At 53.3% G+C, this 19,938-nt stretch overlaps 2 protein-coding genes and 1 long non-coding RNA gene across 3 annotated transcripts in view; 2 read left to right on the top strand and 1 right to left on the bottom strand.

Moving 5' to 3' along the window:
• Window positions 1-19,938, top strand: part of LOC125961419 (uncharacterized) — a 208,657-nt gene that overhangs the window by 7,169 nt on the left and 181,550 nt on the right. The window lies entirely within an intron of this gene.
• GUCA2B (guanylate cyclase activator 2B) lies at window positions 9,704-12,973 on the top strand. Its single transcript, XM_004266368.2, has 3 exons — window positions 9,704-9,816; window positions 10,943-11,129; window positions 12,833-12,973. The coding sequence occupies exons 1-3, from the start codon at window positions 9,724-9,726 to the stop codon at window positions 12,892-12,894; spliced, it is 342 nt and encodes a 113-aa protein (XP_004266416.2). The 5' UTR covers window positions 9,704-9,723; the 3' UTR covers window positions 12,895-12,973.
• On the bottom strand, window positions 15,343-17,261 carry GUCA2A (guanylate cyclase activator 2A). The gene is made up of 3 exons (XM_004266367.3): window positions 17,187-17,261; window positions 15,936-16,123; window positions 15,343-15,579 (listed from the first exon to the last, which is right to left on the bottom strand). The coding sequence occupies exons 1-3, from the start codon at window positions 17,259-17,261 to the stop codon at window positions 15,513-15,515; spliced, it is 330 nt and encodes a 109-aa protein (XP_004266415.1). The 3' UTR covers window positions 15,343-15,512.

The following is a 19,938-nucleotide window of genomic DNA, read 5'->3' as shown; positions in this document are numbered from 1 at the left end:
AACCAATCAGTAAAAGGGGGAAATCAGGATGGGGAAGGTGCGCTGCCTCTTAAGAGCCTTGAACTGTAAGTAGCCTTCATTGTTTCTTCTTACATTTCAGTGATGAAAGCCAGTTATGTGACCAAGCCTAGCTGCACATCGCTGGCCAGGTAGTTGCTTTCCATCCAGGACTGTGTAGTATGAGAGAGGAGAGGAAATTTTGATGGACAGCCAGCCATCTCTGCCACAGGGAATGATTCACCACCGTGGTACCCTCAATTCCTAAAGGAAGCAAGAGGAGAGTAAACACCTCCTGCATCATAGTGCTGCCCCAGGTCGAAGTGATGGCAAACCCTCTATTATAACCCAACTCACCCAGCCAGATGTTTCAAAGGGGCACCAGAGAACAGCATATGTACTTGGACATCAGCCGACAGGGTGGCAGCCAAGGTGCTAACCTTTGCAGATCCCAAGGCAACAGATTAAGGAGTAGAGACCAGACACATTCCTTTGTCCCTGGGCTCCGTGACCCTCCTGAAGCCACACCCGGGCTTCCAGTGGAGCTTATGTGGGTGCGTCCCCCTCCTTCGATGCTGACCGCCCTCTCCCACAAAGAGGCTGCCACACAGGCCCTCGGGACACCCAGCCAACATCGAGCTCAACTGACTCAGCCAGGGGGGCAGGAGGACTCCCAGCACCCCCTGCCTGCTCCCTGTCGAGCGGTACCCCAGGGGCACGTGCCTCCGGAAAGCGGCGTGTTGGCTCGTCAAGCCTCCCTCCGGAAAGCCGAGACACGAAGCGAATGCCAATGATCCGCCACACCCGTGAGGAGGACACAATTAGAGCAAATTCTGCTTACGGTTCAGATTCAATATTTGGAAGGGATAATCCTGAAATAAGAGATTGCCTGATTTCTCTCCCCAGCCTGTGAATGGTTCATTAGCTCCTATTTGACATTTGATGGCGGAGTCTGATTGGCCTTATTGTGGGAGTTGGACTTTAAGAAGTCCCCAAGACAGAGCAATCAAGTTTCACAATGATCCCCAACTGCAGATTTCAAAGCATACATGGCAGCTGCGCCTTGGACATCAAGCCCATGAATGCTGTGGGGAATTCGTATTTCATCCCCACTTAATGAAACTCAATCCTGCTTGGCAAAGCGGGGGTCCCTGACTCAGCAGTTAGGATTTCCTTAGCAGCTCAGCCCATGGGCTGCAAACAAAGAACCCCCAACTGGAGCATCGGTAAAGATGGTGTGTCCTGGGCTTGTGTGGGACCGCCTGGGCGCTGGGATCTCTCAGGAATGTGAGATGGAGGCTGTGTCCTGGAGGGGATGCAGCCTAACTGTGGAGAGGGGTCCCTTGCGCCCAAACCAGAAACAATTAAGGTAGCAGGGGCTGGGTTCCATGGAGGGCGCATAAGGGCTGCGGAAGTTCCCAAGAAGAGGAAGGACTGTGGTCTGGGCTGGCTTCCTGGAAGAAGCGGGCTGGGGCAGGACATGGGAGAGGGCTTCAGGAGCATCCCGGGCATGAGATGTAAGCAAACGGCTGTAAGGGTCCCCCGCTTCCGCGCCGGAGGCAGGTGGGGCCTCTTTGGGGTTCCTGGCACCTCCTGAGCTTCCCCACGCCCCGTGTCTGTCACACAGCATTGACCTCACCTGTCCTCGTGGACCATGAGCCCTTTGAGGGCAGGGACTGTCTTATCCATTTCTGAGCCCTGGTGCCCAGCAAAGAACTGAAGCTCAATAAATGTTGGCCGAATGAAGGACTGCAGCTAACCATCATGTATATGCATCTATAGCAGTATGTTGCTGTTACTGTCCCATTGCCAGTGTGGGGATACATGAACCAACATCCAGGTCATTTCTTTGGCAAATTCCAGGACTCCCAGAACTTCTGAGAGGTTGCATTCATGGGGGATGTGAAGAGGACTCACCCTCTCCCTCAACTGTTGCCTTTAACTCCTAGGAGGGACAGAGGGGAGAGGGGACGAGGGGGCAGCTATTGAGGGTCTACAAAGTGCCCAGCACGGCGAGGGCTGCCTTATATCCACTTACGGCTCAGACAGGCCAGGTGTATGGTGCTATGACACCAGCTCGGGAGCTCTGCCACTTACAAGCTGTGTGTCCTCAGGAGAGTTAGAAAACCTCCCTTGCCCCGCTGTTCTCTGGAAAAGGAACGCTTTCTACCACCGAGGGGGATGTGAGGAAGCCATGTGCTTGCGCTTGTAAAGCCCTTAGATCAGGGCCGGCTCATCGTCAGTCCCCAGTGAACACTCGCTGGCATTGCTGTGCCCCCGTCACCCCATTTCCGCCACCACAGTGTGCTGTTTCCATGTCACCATCGAGAGAACTGACACAGCGAAGGGAATGATTTGCTCGAGAGCCCACAGCAGTGTGACCTCTGCTCTGCCTGACTCCAAAACCACAGCATCCGGGCGGCTGCTGGAGGGTGCTGGGGGAGTTGAAGAAGAGAGAACATCTGGATCCGGCTGCCCTGGGCTGGACGCCTTCCCGGGTCCTCCGTTAATCCCCCAGCTTCCAGGCAGCTGCGTGAAGGCTGCTCCCCCAGGCCCGGCCTCCACCCTCCCAGTCCTGAGCCCCCGCGCCCAGGCCCAGTGCTGCTTCAGAGGGACCCCGGCGGCCACCTGGCCCCTGTCCACAGCCAGGAGACAGAGGCCTCCCTTCCAGCACCCGGCACACACTCGCACTCCCCCGCTTACACACTCATGCAGACATAAACACGCACATGCCACACGCACATGCCTACACACGCTTACACATACCTATCCACACACCACCCACACTCACACGTGCAGATGCCCACACAGAGGCAGACAGCCTACCCGTGTTCACATGCTCTCACACACGCATGCACACGTACACACACGCACTCACCTCCACACGTGCACACACACACTCACCTATAGACACAAAGTGCACACATATATACACGTACTCACAGCAGGCAGGCATGCATACACGTGCTCACACACCTTTGACCACAGGGGGAGGAAGGCAGAAACACACCAACAAAAACCAAGGTCAGAGGCACGCCATCTCCTCCCAAGAGAACAGCGCAGCTCAGGCAACACCAGACCCTGGAGGCCCAAGTGTCCCACCCTCGCTGTGGTTCCCCGCTGCCCCGGGCTGCCCCTTAGCCGCTCCCAAGCCCCAGTTTCAGTGCCATGTCCCACCTGTGGCCTGCACTTTCTCCTCCCTCCCCTCGCCACTGCAGTCTTCTCGTTTACCTCAGCATCCACTATCTGGAGACCACAGGACTCAGACACCAGCCAGCAAGCTGGGGCTTTTCCCTAACGACCTCATGCGCTTCCCCTTATGGAGACTGTCACAGTCACATTGGCAGGACCCTCCACCCCTGGGAGGAGACATGGGGACAGAGGCTTTCCACTGCCCCTCAAATCAGAGAGTATGTGCCTCCTCATCCATTAACTCTCGAGGGGTGGCTCAGAGAAGGATGCCTTAAGGACAAGGGCAGCTTGGATCTCTCTGCATGCAGTGCTCCCTGCCTGACACCAGGGGACAGCCCTGATCCACTTATTTGTGTTTAAACACTGTTCCCAAACCCCAGTCCATAAAGACAATGGCAGCTGGGGAGAACACAAACAAACCTGAAAGGGCTGTGTGTGTGTGTGTGTGTGTGTGTGTGTGTGTGTGTGTGTGTGTCAAGATCAGTACAATATGGGTAGACTGGGGAAATGGGTCAAAAGGGAAGTCATAGGTTGAATGAGATTCAGTGTAGTTACTTATATTGGGGTACAAATTTGGTTCTGAGTCTCCCATTGGCCATAGCAAAAATAGAGCCATTCACTAGGTCACCCACTTCTTCAGGAAATGGCCAAAATTTCATTAGGGAAGCTGCTGGAAAACCACCACGCTTTGGTTTATACAACTCCCCATACAGGGTCTTCTAGATCAACTCTGCTTATGTGTTCAACCCAATACACCGATTTTTCTTTAAATTTGTCATCTCTCCATTTTACCCTTTAATTCAAAGTGAAAGTTAAGCTCTCTAGCTCTAGAGCCAGACCTCCATTCTCACTGTGTCTGTTCCTGTCCTCCTCTTCTCTCTTTTTTTTTTTTTTTTGCGGTACGCGGGCCTCTCACTGTTGTGGCCTCTCCCGTTGCGGAGCACAGGCTTCGGACGCGCAGGCTCAGCGGCCATGGCTCACGGGCCCAGCAGCTCCGCAGCATGTGGGATCTTCCCGGACCGGGGCACGAACCCGTGTCCCCTGCATCGGCAGGCGGACTCTCAACCACTGTGCCACCAGGGAAGCCCTCCTCTTCTCTCTTGATCCCACTCCAATCAGGTTTACATCCACTACTTTCCTGAAATTGACCCTCTCAGGGTCACCAGCCACTTCCATGTAGCTAAATCCAGGGGCAGTTTCTGTCTTCACTTTACCAGAGCTAACCCAGCGTTTGACCCCAGGGAGCATGCTCTTGTTCCTGAAACACTTTTTTCGTTTGGCTTTGAAGACACAACCCTCTTCTGGGGCCCCATCTCCTGCTCCTTCTCCATCGGCTTCGCTGGTTCCTCCTGCTCTACTTTACCTCCAAATACTGCAGGGCCCTGTTACATCTCGGCCCTGGGACTGGCCTCTTCTCCAACCAGTCACTCTCTCAATCCAGTTCCAAGACTCTAAGTATCAGATCCTCCTTGATGACCACACATGTATATCTGTGGCCCATACCATATCTCTACTCAGAGGTCAAGTAGGCATCTCAAACTCAACATTACCACACTGAACTCTCCAGACCCTCACCTAACTTGCTCATCCCTGCTTCCCATCTCAGTAAGTGGCAGCCCCATCTGACGTGGAACAACGTCGAGTTGTCCTTGACTCCTCCCAATTTACCCTCCACATCCAAGGGAACAGAGAATCCTGTGGGCTCTGACTTCAACGAATGTCTAGAACCCAACTTCTTCTCAACATCCCTATTCTGACACCCCCACCCACCCACCATTTCCAAACAACCAGCACTGCTCTGTGGGCAGTGGCTTTGTCTGTCTTGTTGGTTGCTGTATCCCTTGTGCCTAGAATGGTGCTTGGAACATAATAGGCCATCAATAAATATGTGTGAATTAAATTATTATATACCCTAGAGTTTGCTATGAACATACGACACAAAAAGGATTTTGTTTCTTGATAAACAAGTGATTTCACAACTAGGAACACTAGTTCACAAATGTCTTCACATTTTTTGAACAGTCACCAGGCCCCTTACATATGGCAGGAAGATGCTAAACAAGATGAATGAGGCTCAGAGAAGTAGGACATTTTCCAAGACCAAACATCTAGTGGTTGGCGGAGTTAACATTTGACTCGTATTCATTTATCGAACTCATCGGGTATTTATTAAGCACCAATCATGTGCCATATATTATTTGGGAAGAACCAAATAGACCAATTCCTTGCATTCTAGTAGTGAGAGAAACGCAAGAAGTGAAGTGTGTGTCTATGACAGGTGCTACAAGAAAGCAGGTTAAGGGAACCAGGAGTGATGGGGAGGCCTTCTGAGGTAGGATGGTCGGGAAAGATCTCTTTGGGGAAGTGGCATTTGAGCAGAGACCTGGAAGAAGTGACGGGGTGAGTTATATAAGTGCGCGAGTAAAGAGCAGAATCCCGAGGTAAGCGACTTTTGGCAAGTTTGGGTGACAGCAAGGAAGCTGGTGTAGCTGGAACCCAGAGGGTGAAGGGCAGAATTTTTAGAGATGAACTCAGAGATGTGGAGGGGAGCCAGAGGGACCTGGAAGGCCAGTGCAAGCCTTTGAATTTTACCCTGAGTAAAGCGGGAAGCCGTTAGTGGGTTTGAGCAGAGGAGAGACGTGGTCTGACTTAAATTTTAACAGGCTCACTCTGGCTGCCTCCTGGAGGCCTGAAGACAGGCAAGAGTGGATACAGAGAGATCTGTCTGGAGACCCCTCTTGGCCAGGCTGTGGTGCTCAGTTGTTTGGTCAACCAGCAGTCTAGATGTTGTTGTGAAGATATTTTTTCAGATGTGATTAATGTTTACAATCAGTAGAGTTTAAGTGAATAATGTATGTGGGTTTCATTCAATCAGCTGAAGGCCTTAGAAAGACTGAGGTTTCCCGAAGAAGGAATTTTGCCTCAAGGTTGCAACATGGAAACCCTGCCTGACTTTCCCACCTGCTGGCTTGTCCTGCAAAATTCAGACTCAAGACTGCATCTGAATTTCCAGGCTGCCAACCTGCCTTACAGATTTCAAACTTGCCAGCTCCAAAAATTGAAGGAGCCAATCTTTTAAAATAAATCTAGACAACTTATCTACAAAACAGAAATAGAGTCACAGATGTAGAAAACAAACTTATGGTTAACCAGGAGTGTAAGGGGGCGGGAGGGATAAATTGGGAGATTGGAATTAACATATACACACTACTGTATATAAAATAGATAACTAATAAGGACCTACTGTATAGCACAGGGAACTCCTCTCAATACTCTAGTGACCTATATGGGAAAAGAATCTAAAAAAGAGTGGATATAGGTATATGTATAAGTGATTCACTTCGTTGTACAACTGAAACTAACACAGAATTGTAAATCAACTCTACTCCAATAAAAATTTTTTAAAGAATTAATTAAATTTAATAAAATAATAAATCTAGATAGAAGATAGATAGACAGATAGAATACATATAAATATATAACAGGATTGGTTCTGTTTCTCTGGAGAATCCTGACTAATACCAGGCTGTTGCAAGAATCCACGACACCAGTGATGCATGGTGATAGCTTGGACCTTGGCGGTGGCAATGGAGATGATGAGACATAGTTGGAGTCTAGAAATATTTTGAAGGTAGAGCCAACTGGATTTGCTAATGAATTGAATTCGGCAATCAAAACAAAGGGAGGCATCAAGGATGACCCCCCAGATTTTTGGCCTGAGCAACTGAGTGAATGGTAGTACCCTCACCTGTTCTGCGAGATGCTGAGGAGGTGGATAAATGAGTCTGGAGCTGAGGGGAGAGATCAGGCTAGGGAGTGAACAGGGTACCGATGGCACTAAAGTCCTTGAGCCTGGATAAGATCTCCAAGGAGGTGACTATAGACAAAGGAAAGTGGTCCAAGGACTGAACCCTGGAGCCCCTGGGGCATTCTAAGCTCTAGAGGTCAAGAAGAGAAGAAAAAAACAACAAAGGAAACTGAGAAGATAGGCCAATGAAATGGGCAGAAAATCTGAAGAGCGTGTGTCCCAGAAGCCAAGTGGAGAAGGTGTTTTATTCCAAGAAAGATGGAGTGGTCAGGTGTGACAAATGCTGCTGGGAAATGGTCAGTTTGGGGGCAGGGAGGTACCGTGGCGGTGGGCACTGGGCAGGGAGTCCAGTGCGGAGAGAGGAGCGGCCCAAATACACACAGAGGCTAACTGCCACCCGCTCTCCTCCGTGTTCAAGGTTTCCACACAGAGACCAGAGTCGAAGCTGGCATGACAGTCACTTCCCATGTCCCTCAAGAAGCCAGCACCCTGAGAAACGTCAACACACACTGTCTGGACGGGGGCAGTGGCGAGGGTTTGTGTCTGTGCCTCTGTGGCATGATGGATGGTGGGTCATTGGTGAAGAGATTAGAAAGAGTAGCGTTGAGATATGAATCTGAGTCAGATTAGGCAGACAGGGAAGTCACACCTTGTTCCCAGGAAGAGAGTGACACATGATGGGCCTTGGCTGGCAGAGCTGAAAGACAGAGAAGGGAAGACCATGGCTACCGGGGCCTCCAAACCTATGGGCTTGTTCCTTGCCTCTTGGTGTCTGGCCAGTGGGGCTGAGCTTGCTTGGTGGAGAGAGCAAGGACTGGGGATTCGAAGATCAGAAGTGTCCCAGCTGCAGGTTCAGAGATGGGGCCTGTCAGGGAGGGCTGCATGGGGAAGGAGAGGCAGGGAAACCACCACTCACGACATGGCCCCCACAGGCCAGGCACGTGCTGGGGAAAGGAAGCGTCACAGGCTCCTTTGGGATGGGACTGTCCAGTTTTTCCTCACAATAGCCACTGTGAGGTTGTCTATTATTTCCTCCACTTACTGATGAAGAAATGGAGGCTTGGAGAAGCCACACAAGGTCACACAGGTGAGAAGTGCTGGAGTCTGGGTTTGAACCCAGATCTCCTTACATCCAAGGCCTGTGTTCCTTCTACCATAAGCTGAGCAGAGGCAAGAATTCCAGAGAGAAAACCTGCTGCTCACACAGTGCCTGAAGATAATTATTACACTGTCCCATCAGATTGAATGAGATTAGGCCCATAGAACAGCATGGCACCTGTACATTAGAGAAAAGAGTTATTGCTACTGACAGTTATTTCAGTTTACAGATATGAAGTCATGTAAGAAAGTCTATTAAATTCTTCATACTCATAAGAGTAAAGGTCAAAGTCCGTATTCAAAGCAAGACAAAGGAAATATCAAAGTTCACTCAAGCTTTTTTCATTTCACCCCCAAGAAAAGAAAGAAGGAGGTGAGCATTTCAGGCAGGTGGAAAGCAGCAGCAGCAGAATCACGAGATGGGATTAGGCTCGTGCGAGGAGGATCAGCCTTAGGGAATACAGTGACATCAGATTTTAGCCACAGGCTGGAGAGTGGTCTTGAAATAGACAGATGGGCTATCTGGGCTTCAATTCAATGTTATGCACGGGGCACCTACCGCACGCCAGGCCTGGCAGAGCAGAGCCCTGGGACGGATGCTGTTGACAGCTGCCTTGGCTGGCAGTGGTGATGACGCCCTTGCAGACTTTGCGCACTTCTCCCTGACCCAACCTTCAATCACGGAGGTCGTAGGTCATGCACTGCCCCGCATGGCAACTGTGAAATTAAGGGACCTGTGACAGCACGAGTTACCCCCAGATGAGAACGAGCTCAGGCGGGCCCAGCCCCATCAACTCTCACAGCGACCTCTTGTGGTGGATTCTATCATTATGCCCATTTGATGGAAGAGAAAACTAAGGCTCAGTCAGAGTCGATGTGACTTGCCAAGGTCACGCGGCTGCGGCAGGATCAGGATTCGAACCCAGGTCAATCTGTCTCCAAGGCAGGTGCTCTTTCCTCCATACTGGGGTAGGCTATTGGCTTCTGAAAGGCACTGACAGGTGAGATGGACAATACCTGGCCTGAGTGTACCCATCACCATGGGAAATGGCAGGCAGAGGCAGGTTGAGGGCCTGGGCAGGGACTGATCGGGATGGTCCTTAACTAGAACTGGGGAGAGGGGAGTGGGAGAGACATGGGTCTGAGGGCATGGAGAACTCTGAGGTCAGCCTTGTATCTGCCCACCTTGCCCTGGACCAACCTGTCTGTCTGCACCTTTTGACCTGAGAAAGAACCCTAGGCTGAGCTGGGTCAGATGCCTGAGGACCTGCCCTGCTATCGACTAGCTCTGTCACCTGGGACAAGACACTTTACCTCTGGAGCCTCGCTTTCCCTGTCTGTGAAATGGCCTCCCTCTCACCCCACTCGCTCGCTGTCTTGTGCACAAGGCAGGCGCTTAACACTGCATCATGCTCGGGTGTGCTCTGGGCCTCCTTACCCCTATCATCCCCAATCCCTTTCCCGGGAATGGGCTCTGGGCTTGTCAGGATGCCAGCCAGCTGTTCAGCCCCACCCTGGCTGGCCAGTTAATGAGTGACCAGGGAGCTGGAACCCGGCCTATAAAGAGCTGTCAGCTGGGGAAGCAGGTGGGAGCCTGGTGCACGGTGGCGAGACACAGAGGGAACGAGATGGCTCACAGGGCACTGTCAGGGCTGCTGCTGTGTGGCATTGCTGCGGTCTTCCTGGTACTGCTGCAGGGCGCACAGTCAGTCTACATCCAGGTTTGTCCTGAAGGTCCCCATGGTGAGAGGCTGGGATGGAGAGGGAATGCTGGGCAATTCACTGAGGAGAGCTGAGGACCCAGGGCTCAGCCCAACACCCAATCACAGCCCAGGGACACAGCTGGTTGGGGGGAGCAGCTGGGATGTCAATGGTGGCTATGATGGTGATGATAATAACAATAAATTATGGTCGTTCAGCATCGCTCTCCTCAAATGCCCCTCTCGGTCAGAGTTCAGATGTGGAACAAGACGGGATCCCTGCCCTTGAAGAGCCCAGAGGGAAGGGAGACTTCTTTGATGCTCCCACAACTCTCTGTATTCACCCATGTATAGGGAGGAGGGCGGAGGGTCACCAGAAAAAGTTGCCCTGGCTGGTAACTCGAGCTGACATTGCAGCATGAGCAGGAGGTAGCCCGGCGCAGAGGTCACCGACTGCTCCAGACAGAGGGCACAGCATATGCAAAGGCCCAGAGAGAAGACAGCAGGGAATCTGGGTCTCCTTCCAGGGCAGCTGTGAGACTAGGAGTCTTCTGGAAACAGGGCCTGCCTGTGGGTGTGGCAGGTTGCCCGCTGGGCTCCTGGGTGGCACATTCCTGACTCTGGGCGGGGCCTCCTTGGGAAGGAATAAGGGATTCCTGGGGAAGCGGTGGCAGCTTCCCAGCTGGAGCCTAGCTGGCTAGACTAGGCATTGCCATCATTTTACCATGTCAGTTCAAGGGCAATCAGGCAGTTATCGAGGGTGCCCTGGGTACCAGGCACCAGAGAGCAGTGGAGTTTAATTATCTCCATTTGTCAGATGAGGCTCAGAGTGGGGAAGAGATGGTCAGCCAGTCGGGAAGAGCTGGGATTTGAACCAAAGTCCCCTGGCCTTCAAAGCCCACGCCTTGAACCAACGTGCTCCATGGCCCTGCTCGACCTCATCTCCCAGTTAGCCTGTGACACAGGGGTGTGAAGTACCAGGCCCCACCTTCCACGCAGGCAGTCTTCCGAGTGTGACCTTGACGTTCCCACTCCGTGAGAACACGGAAGCTCTGCGGGGCCCGGGGAGCCCTGGTCTCCCGGCAGTGCCCCACCCCTTCCTGCTCAGGTTTTGATACCCTCCCGTCTCCTCTCTCTCTTCCTCCAGTACCAAGGCTTCCAGGTCCAGCTGGAATCGGTGAAGAAGCTGAATGACCTGGAGGGGCAATGGGTGCCCAGCCCTGACCTGAAAACCCAGAGATCCCAGCACTCCATGTGCCACTACCCGGCCCTGCCACTGGACCTCCAGCCCATCTGTGCCTCTGGGGAAGCGGACAGCATTTTCCAGGACTTGAGTGAGTCCCCCCACCCCTGGCAAGACTCCTGCCCCTCATTCTCTCTCCTCCCACACCCTAGCTCCTCTACCTCATGTGGTTTCTGTTAAACACCCAGTGGCTGAGAACAGGGAGATTCAAGAAACTCAAGCCCCTGGCCTCCCTGGTTGGGGCACTGAAATCAGGCATGCCAGGAACCCCTTCAGTCCCTGGCAGCCTGGACGGGGTGATCAGCCTACCTCCAAGACTACACAGATTGGGGGGAAAGGGACACAGGAAACGGACCCATAAAAATGATTGCAATGCAGTGGGATGATGGGGGAGGCACAGTGGGGACACGGGAGAGAGATGGCTCACGTCCACAGTGGCATAAGTGTTACTGAGTCCTACTGCACGACAGGCCAATAAATCAGAGACGAGGTGTTGAGGCATGGAATACAACTTTATTTGGAAAGCCAGCAGACCGAGATGATGGCAGACTAAGGTCTCCAGAAAACCATCTTATCAGGGTTTGGATGCCAGTTTCTTTTATAGATCAGAGACGGGGAGGAGATGAGGAAGTAAAGTAAAAAGGCCATAAGTTTTGCAAATGTCCCTTGGAATGGCCAGCCTCTGGGAGGGGATGTGTTAATTTCTTCTTTCTTGCAGCCGTCCACAGGGTGGACAGGGTCAGGATGCTTCCCTGAACAATAGCACTTTGGTTTAACATTCAGGCAAAGGGGCAGGGTTCCCCAAGGCAGGCCATTATGTGTAGACAGTATCCTTTTAGTGAACAAAAGCAGCGGAAAGAAAAGGATAAAGTAAAAGAAACAACAGATCCAACATGTAGTCAGATTTGGCTCTTCCCTGTTACATAACGGGATCTGAAATGTTTCCAAGACGGGGTGACATCTAAGCTGAAATGTGAGGGATGAAACAGCTGGCCAGGAGAACGCGGCAACTGGCTAGTATTTTTTCTTTTTCTCTTTTGATTTTATTGGAGTATCATTGATTTACAATATTGTGTTAGTTTCAGGCGTACAGCCAAGTGATTCAGTTATACATACACATCTATTCATTCTTTTTTAGATTCTTTTCTCATATAGGTTATCACAGAATATTGAGTAGAGTTCCCTGTGCTATACAGTAGGTCCTTGTTGGTTATCTATCTTATATATAGTAGTGTGTGTATGTTCATCCCAAGCTCCTGATTTATCTCCGCCCCCCACTCTTCCCATTTGGTAACCACAAGTCTGTTTTCGACATCTGTTAAGTCTGTTTCTGTTTGTGAATAAGCTTATTTGTAACTTTTTAAATTAGATTCCACATGAGTGATAGCATAGGATATTTGTCTTTCTCTGACTTACTTCACTTAGTATGATAATCTCTAGTAGCTAGTATTTATTGAGCACTTACTAAGTGCCAGGCCCTGGGTCAATCTCTTTGCCTGCAAGCTCTCCTCACAACCCCTCTGTCAGGCTGACACAGTCGAGCAGGCAGGAAAACTCAGGCACAGAGTTTAAGTGACTTGCCCAGGCACTGCTAGGAGGACAGAACCTGGGACTTGAGCCCAAGCTGCTCACACTTTTTCTAAACTTTCTTGCTCTTAATCTATGAGAAGGATGCCAGGCCCCTGCCTCCAACCCTCTCAGAAGCAGGCCTTCTCTGGTTGCCTGGTCAGTGGCTCCTTGGACCACAGATGTTTCAGGTTCAGGTTCAGCTGACCAGTTTTCTCCTCTGCCCAGGGACCATCGCTGCTGATGACTGTGAGCTGTGCGTGAATGTTGCCTGTACTGGCTGCAGCTAAGATGGCCTGGGTGCCCTGAGCCCACCCTGGACACCGTGCCCCCCCCCCCGCCCACTGCCTTCACAGCACCCACCCCCATCCAGGCTCTGGGGGTCCCCGCCACCACGGTCATCCCTGCCCCCCACCCCGCCCTGCAGGGCCCGAGCAGCTGGATCTGACACAAAGCAGTTGGACCCACGGTTGGAGGAGAGTGTGGCCCCTGAGGCAGCCCTGCTGCTGAATAAAGATTCCCCACCTACACGCAGAGTCAGGCGTCCATTTGTTCACCCCCAGGAGCCACAGGCAGAGCTGCCTGGGAAGCTGGGGGGGTTGGGCTCCTGTGTCAGGCGTTTTCATGGCTTCCTCGCCTGAGGAGTTGCTCTATTTCATATCGAAGGAGTGAGGCTCTGGGTGGAAATGAGTCGCCCATGATCACCGGGCTGGGAAGCTACAGAGCACCCAGATCCATCTGACCTCCCAAGCTGAGCTCAAGTCCTGGCCCAGCTGCAGAGCCAGAGCTTCTGTGCTCCTGGTGGGGCTGGGGAAGGGACGGGGGGCTCCCTCCCGTAGGTGGGACTGCAGTGGAGGGGGTGGAGGGAGGAACCACGTGGTGCCCCTTCGGGGCTGATTCTGCCCCGGGCCTGCCTGAGTTCACCTTTACCCTCCTTCTGGGGCTCCCCGGGACTGCCTGGCCAGCTCCATATGGAAGGCCTTCCTTCCCTCGCTCCATCCTGGTGGCCCTAAGGAATATTAATAGTACCAGCATCTTCTGAGCATTTGCTATACCCTAGGTACTGTTTTAAACGCTTTGTAGGTATTAACTCACCGACTCCTCACAACAGTTCAGTGAAGCAGGTAATATTCGCATTACCTTTACGAATGAGGAGACCCAGGTACAGAGAGAACTAATTAGTCCAGGGTCACAGGTTCAGCAAAGTGGCAAAGCAGGCTTCTTCCCAGGAAGTCTGGGCCAGAGTCTATACTCTGAACCATCATGTTACCGCCTCCCTGTGACTCCAGGCCCCAGCTGCAGCTAATGACACTCAAGGGAGGATGTCCTGCAGCCACTGCATTCCCCCAGGGGCCTTCAGTGCTCTACTAAAGGCCAAGAGACAAGACTGGGAATTCCTGGGAGAAGGGCTTTCCACAGGGTGGCTTCCTCCCCGGGCTCTGTCCCGGGCAGCCAGAGAGGAGAAAAGCCAGGTACAAAGGGGCCATGCCCTCTGAACTCAGCTCCCAGGGCCAAGCCCATGGTGGATTCCCCCAGACCAGCTGCTCCTCCTGTCTGCCCAGTCGTGCTCCATCGTCCTGTAACCTCCCAGCCTCCCAGGCCACACCCCTCGGAGCTCTGGCTCCTTCCGGTCCTCCCCCCACAGCAAGTCTGGCTAGGGGCCTTTGCAATGCCTCCTGCGTCTCTCTGGGCCCCTCCCATCCCTCTATCATCACTGCCTCCCTCCCTGTCCCATCCTCTCTCCCCCGCGAGGCCAGAGCTTCCTCCCTGCCCTACATCCTGCAGGCTCTCCATGCCCACCAAGCCAGAGGAACACTGCAGTGCTGCTCCAGCAGTGCCCCTTACCCTTCTGTGCCTCCCCAGTACCAACCCGCAAGTCTAAACTGAGCCCACTCACCATCTGGCCTCGTCTCCCACCAGCCTGGGAAGGAGGGCAATAATGGGAACTGCCACTGAGGGAGCACCTGCTATGTGCCAGGCACAAGGCAGAGCCATCTAGACAGAAATAATAATAATAATAATAGCATCAGCACAGTGCTCGCTCACACTGGGCCCGGTGGAGCTCTAAGAGTTTTCCCTGTATTACCTCATTTAATCTTCACTCACCCCTGTGAAGTAGGGGAGAGAACAGGCTAAGTAACCTGCCCAAAGTCACACAGCTGGTAACAAGCAGTGCCTGGACTGACACCCAGAGAGTTTGGCTCCAGAGTAGGAGCATTAAATAATTCTACCCCACCACCCATCTCATCAGGCACCCCTGCAACCTTGGGAGGAGGGATCTCCCAAGAGATCAGGGGTGAGCAGAGGTGAGGGGAGCAGAGGACATAGTGAGAACTATGGCTTGGGGTGTGGGCCCTGGGGGGAGGGCAGGAGGCATTGCTGAAGTGGTCAGGACAGGGCCAGATTCTGAGGCCCCTTGAACACTCTCCGGCCAGGGGCTGATCTCATAGCCCCTCAGTGCTTGTGTCGGTCATCCAAACCAGCACAGGAGCTCACATGTGGCTTACGGATCATGAACGAAAAGCAGAAGTTCCACCTCCTCCATTGGTGGTCGTTGGATTCAAGTCTCCTCGGCGTCTGTGAGTGGGGGGCAGTACCGATACTGGCTTAGCAGGAAGAGCAGGGTTCTTGCACTTAGCACACTAAACCCTGAGCTGGCGAGGGCAGGGTAGGCATTCATAAAGTGGGATGAAAGAAGGAATGAAAGCAACACCAGGAGGACTCTGGAATCTGGTTTATTATCCGCCGGTGGGGGTGGATCTTGGAAAGTACCGGCAGCTCGGATGCGGGCAGGGGCTGGGCCTCCCCAGGCTGCCCTCTCGTCACTCCTCCATTCTGGGTAGGTGGAGCTGCGAGGAGGGGGAGCGGCCTGCGAGGGAGGGACAGAAGGTAGCGAGCACCCGCCGTCCTAGCATCCAGCACAGGCAGCGTAGGCACAGACCTCACACGTGCTCGGATCCTCGGCGATGGCCTCTGGACAGGAGAAACGGGGCCCCGTGAGAGCAGCTTCCTCTGCCCAAAGCTCCCGCCGTCCCTTGAGCCAGAGTTTGAACATCCGCTACCCAGGAGAAACCCAGGCCTGTCCTCTCTGACCAGCGGCACTTCCCACCCCAAACCAGGACACAAGTACGGCAAGCCGGCCAATCAGGGCGGAGAGCCTACCCAGAAAGGCGTTACAGCCGAGACCAGACAAACCAGGACACACAGCAGAGGGCTTAATCAGAGCAGAGCTCATCCTCGGAATCCCACCAATCAGAACACACCTCTCCTTCAAGTGCCACCAATCAGGGAATTCCTGGGCCCCGCCCTTCAGAGAGGGGGTTACTCCCCGAGCCTCTCCAGGATCTCCTGGGCATTGGGCTCCTTGCAGAGAGGCTTGAGTTCTTCGGGAAACCTCAGGGAGCTACAGAGGATGGGAACGAGGGATCCACCAGTATTTCTAGACCTCCTAGGCTCCTGGAGCTGCTGGAGGTCCTTGAGCTTCTTCACTGACTCCAGAGAAAAGGAGAACTCTCCATCCTGAGAGAGACATGTCCAGGGTGTGAGGCCAGGCTACATACAGCCTGCTCCCTGGCCGCTTCCCCGAGGACCGCCCCCTCTCCAGCCCCGGTGCTCACACTCAAACAGTGTTTGCGGCACACGGGAGCCAGGTGCTCCACTGCGGGGCAATATAAGGTGGTCAGAGCTCAGAGCCAGACACTGGGCTTGAATCCTGGTTTTGCTCTGCGACCATGGACGGGTCATTACACTCTGGGATCCTAGGGTCTGCCTGTTATATGAGGAATGGAGAAGACAGATGCGAAGCGGCAGGGACACAATAGGTGCCTATTAGTGGGAGCCACTGTGCTGATTTTTAGGGAGAGGCACAGAGCTGGGACCAAGGCTCAGGCATCCTGAATCCACGTGGCTGTGCCCCAGTTGTCTTCACCCCTGCCTGAGAGCAGTGTGGGCTGATCCCCTGGCCCCCGGCTCCAGCCTGCTGCCTGGCTGATGTTTGAGAAGCAGTAAAAGGCCTCCCAGGGCCTGGCTGTGATAGAATGGGGCCCCCGATGAGTACCAGGCTGGCCTACGGCCGGCATCCATACCGATGGGCACACCCTTCCGTCAGGACCTCCAGGCTGTCCAGGTGCTTCCTGAGACCCAGGCCAGGGCTTTGGCTGAGGAGGAAGGTCTGGAACTGAATCAAGCTCCTTCCCTTCCCAACCATGTGGCCACGCCCAGTTACAGCATCTCTCTGAGGCTCTATTTGACGCCTCTGAAAACTGAGACTAATACTCCCTCTTGCCACGGTGACCCTGGCGTCACGGTGACATACTGGAGGAAGCTGGTCATGGCAGGCACTCTGTAAATTGGCTAATCACCTGCCTTTCCCAAACTGTTTCTCTTTTCTCTACCTGATGTTCTTTCTCCAAGTTTGAAGAGGAAGGCGTAAGACGCAGGACTGAGAAGGGGGTCCCTGGGGAAGAGTCAAGCCTTAGACATACCCCCCACTCCGTCCCCAGAGGGGTGCTCTATCAGGGGACAGGCCCTGGGCCCTGGACATAGAGAGCCAGCTGGGCCACAGTAGGGACGGAGAATTTACCTTCATGGTGACTCCCCCTGCTAGGGCGGCCCAGGCCCCAAGGAGGCACAGTGCAGAGAGCAGGAAGGTGTTCATGGCAGCAGCGCCCAAGAGAGAAGAGGGCTTGGTTCTGCACACAAGGGGAAAACAGTGGGACTTTTCAAGAGAGCAGGGTTACTGAGTAACCCAGGAGTCTTCGCCAGTGTCTCATCTGCTTGCTTGTCAACTTAACCCTAATCAGATAAGGCTCAAGACGGCCCTGGCCGGTAAGAAATCAGTCGGGGGAGGCCGTCAGAGCCCCAGCCCCTTCCTGGACTCCCACTTTAACCCATGGCTGGGCTGGGTCCTGCATTCAGGACCAACCACTCACACTCACTGATGGCTGTGGGCCACGCCATGCGCCAGGGTGGGGCTGCAGACCCAGCCCAGCCCTTAAAGAGGGAGGACCAGTGGCGATGCAGGGTGATTAGGGGAGTGGGTGGGCATGAGGAATGGAGGGGCCATTCGACCAGCCAAGGGGCGGGGCAGTTCAAGAAGCTTTCCCAAAGGAGGTTTAGAGAATGGGTGGAGATTTTCTTAGAGAAGGGGCTGAGGGTAGAAGGCCGTTTCTTGCAGAGGATACTACCCGTGAGACAGCAGGGAGGTGAAATAGGCCTGGAATAATCGAGGAAATGTGAGTAATTCAGCCTGCGGGGGAGGAGGAGGTTGCCAGGGGGCTTCAAGTGTTAAGAAATTAGATTACCAAGGCAGGCGTTAGGTTTGGCCACTGTGACTTTGAGGAAGGACTCAGCTCTGCCATCCACAGGCCTGGTTCGAGTCCCATCTACTGCCCCATTCCTATGTGTGTGAATCTGGACAAATTGTTTCCCTCTCTGAACATCAGGGCCCCTTGTATCCTCTCTGGGGACCAATATAATAATACGTACCTCGTGGGGTTATTTTGAGAATTAAATGAGGTTATAACAATGCTTGCCTCGATGCCTGGCTTACAGAAAGCACTCAGTAAGAGATCCTTCAGTTACCATTACTTTGTTCAACAGCCACAACAGCTTCTGGTCCCCGTTGGCCCCTCTGGAGACCACCTGCCGATCTGAGCCACAAGCTGTTCTCATCTGGTGCTGGGCCTGCTGTCCTGCCTGTCCTGCAGCCTCAGATCATCCTTGGATGTGCTCTCCCCCCTCCTGATTCCCTTGCCCCCTGCCCCTCTAACCATCCCCCCCACCCCCTGCCCGCACCGTGTCCCTCCTCTTTTTGCTCTGCTTCCCCCAACTAACTCAGCCTAATCTCCCCCACCCTGGCCTTTCCTGCCAGGCTCAACTCTCCCAGCATCCCTGCCTTTGAATATGCTACTCCATCTGCCTGGAAGGCTTTTCCTTCCTTGTCACTAGGTGAACTCCTACTTAAACTTTAAGGCCCAGATCAAATAACCCCCACTGCATCCTCAGCTAAATAACCTCTCTTTGTTCTCACAGAACCAGATACATTCCCCTACTGGGGATCTTGTTGAGTTGGATTACTTGGGTGTGTGTCTCTGCCCCTCTAGACTCTGATCCTCATGAGGACTGTACCCCATAGTGTGTGTTCATTGTATTCTTTTGTGAGCAGAGCCTCCAGGGCACGGAGGAAGGGGAGCCCTGGGAGTTGCTTTGTTCTAATCTACAAACCAATCTGGCTGCAAGCCAGGATGGCTCCAAAGAAAGGAGTGGGGGTGGGAATCCCTGGGTGGGAAAAGTCAACACTGCAGGGGAAATTGGAGGGTACTTCAAAGGGGTTCAGCCCAAGGGAGGGGCAGGAAACACTTGGCCAACCTGCCCCCTCAGGCTAGTCCTCAGAACCAGACTAAGATTCCCTCCCTTTTCTAGTGTGTGTGTGTACACTAAGGAGTGTGTGTAAGTTGAAGTGTGTTAGTATATGCAAGGTGTGTGTGTGTGTACGCTGAAGTCTACATGTCCAGTCCAGCCACATGGTGGCCGCTGCTAGCTGAGAGCTGGGTGGGAATGAGCCCCAGCAGAGGGTTAGGGATGGGATAGGGTACCTTAGGGTTACGGATGGAGTTTGGGTTGAAGGTGAGGCTAGAGATACACATAAGGGTAGGATGTATTGTGATTGGGATGGTGGCGAGCACAGGTAGAGATCAGGAGTGCAGCTGAGGCTGGCGCTGGGGCTGGAATTGGGGTTGGGTGGACTTGAGCTGGGTTAGGGTGAAAGCTGGGTTAAGATCAGTCTTAGGTTACCAACTGGGACTGGAGTTACATTAGGGCAAGATGAAGTAGCAGATAGTGATAGGAGTTCAAGTTAGGACTCAGATTGGGGTTTGAGTCAGGGTCAGGATGGAGCTGAGCTTGGGTGTGGGGTAAGGGTCAGGGTTAGGTTTGGAATCAGGGGTGTAGCTAGGATTGGGTCGATGTGGGGATTGTAGCTGACATGGAGGTTGGTTTGGGGTTAGCTTAGGGTTCTGTGGTAGGGTTAAGGCGGGAGCTGAGTCTGCAGTTTAAGTTGGAGGTGTGGGTGGGGTCAGATTTATGACTGGGGCTGGGTCTGGGGTTAAGTGTGGGGCTCAGGCTGGACTGGGGTTTGGTTTAGCATGAAGGATGGGGTTCGGTGTGGCCGCTGTGGGCTGCAGGAGCCCTGTTTCTGGCTCCCTTTGGCTTTTCAGTCTTTCCCCTCTTAAGTTACAGTGGGATTGGGGGTAAAGGGAGGGGCCTCTGGTTCCTGAAGCCTCTTTCTCCCATAACCCCTTAGCCGGGGCTTACCTGCTGCAAGGCTGGGGTGG

The sequence above is a fragment of the Orcinus orca genome, chromosome 1 (genome assembly GCF_937001465.1).
Source record: "Orcinus orca chromosome 1, mOrcOrc1.1, whole genome shotgun sequence".
Classification (NCBI taxonomy): Eukaryota; Metazoa; Chordata; class Mammalia; order Artiodactyla; family Delphinidae; genus Orcinus; species Orcinus orca.
This window is presented reverse-complemented; position numbering and strand designations above follow the sequence as displayed.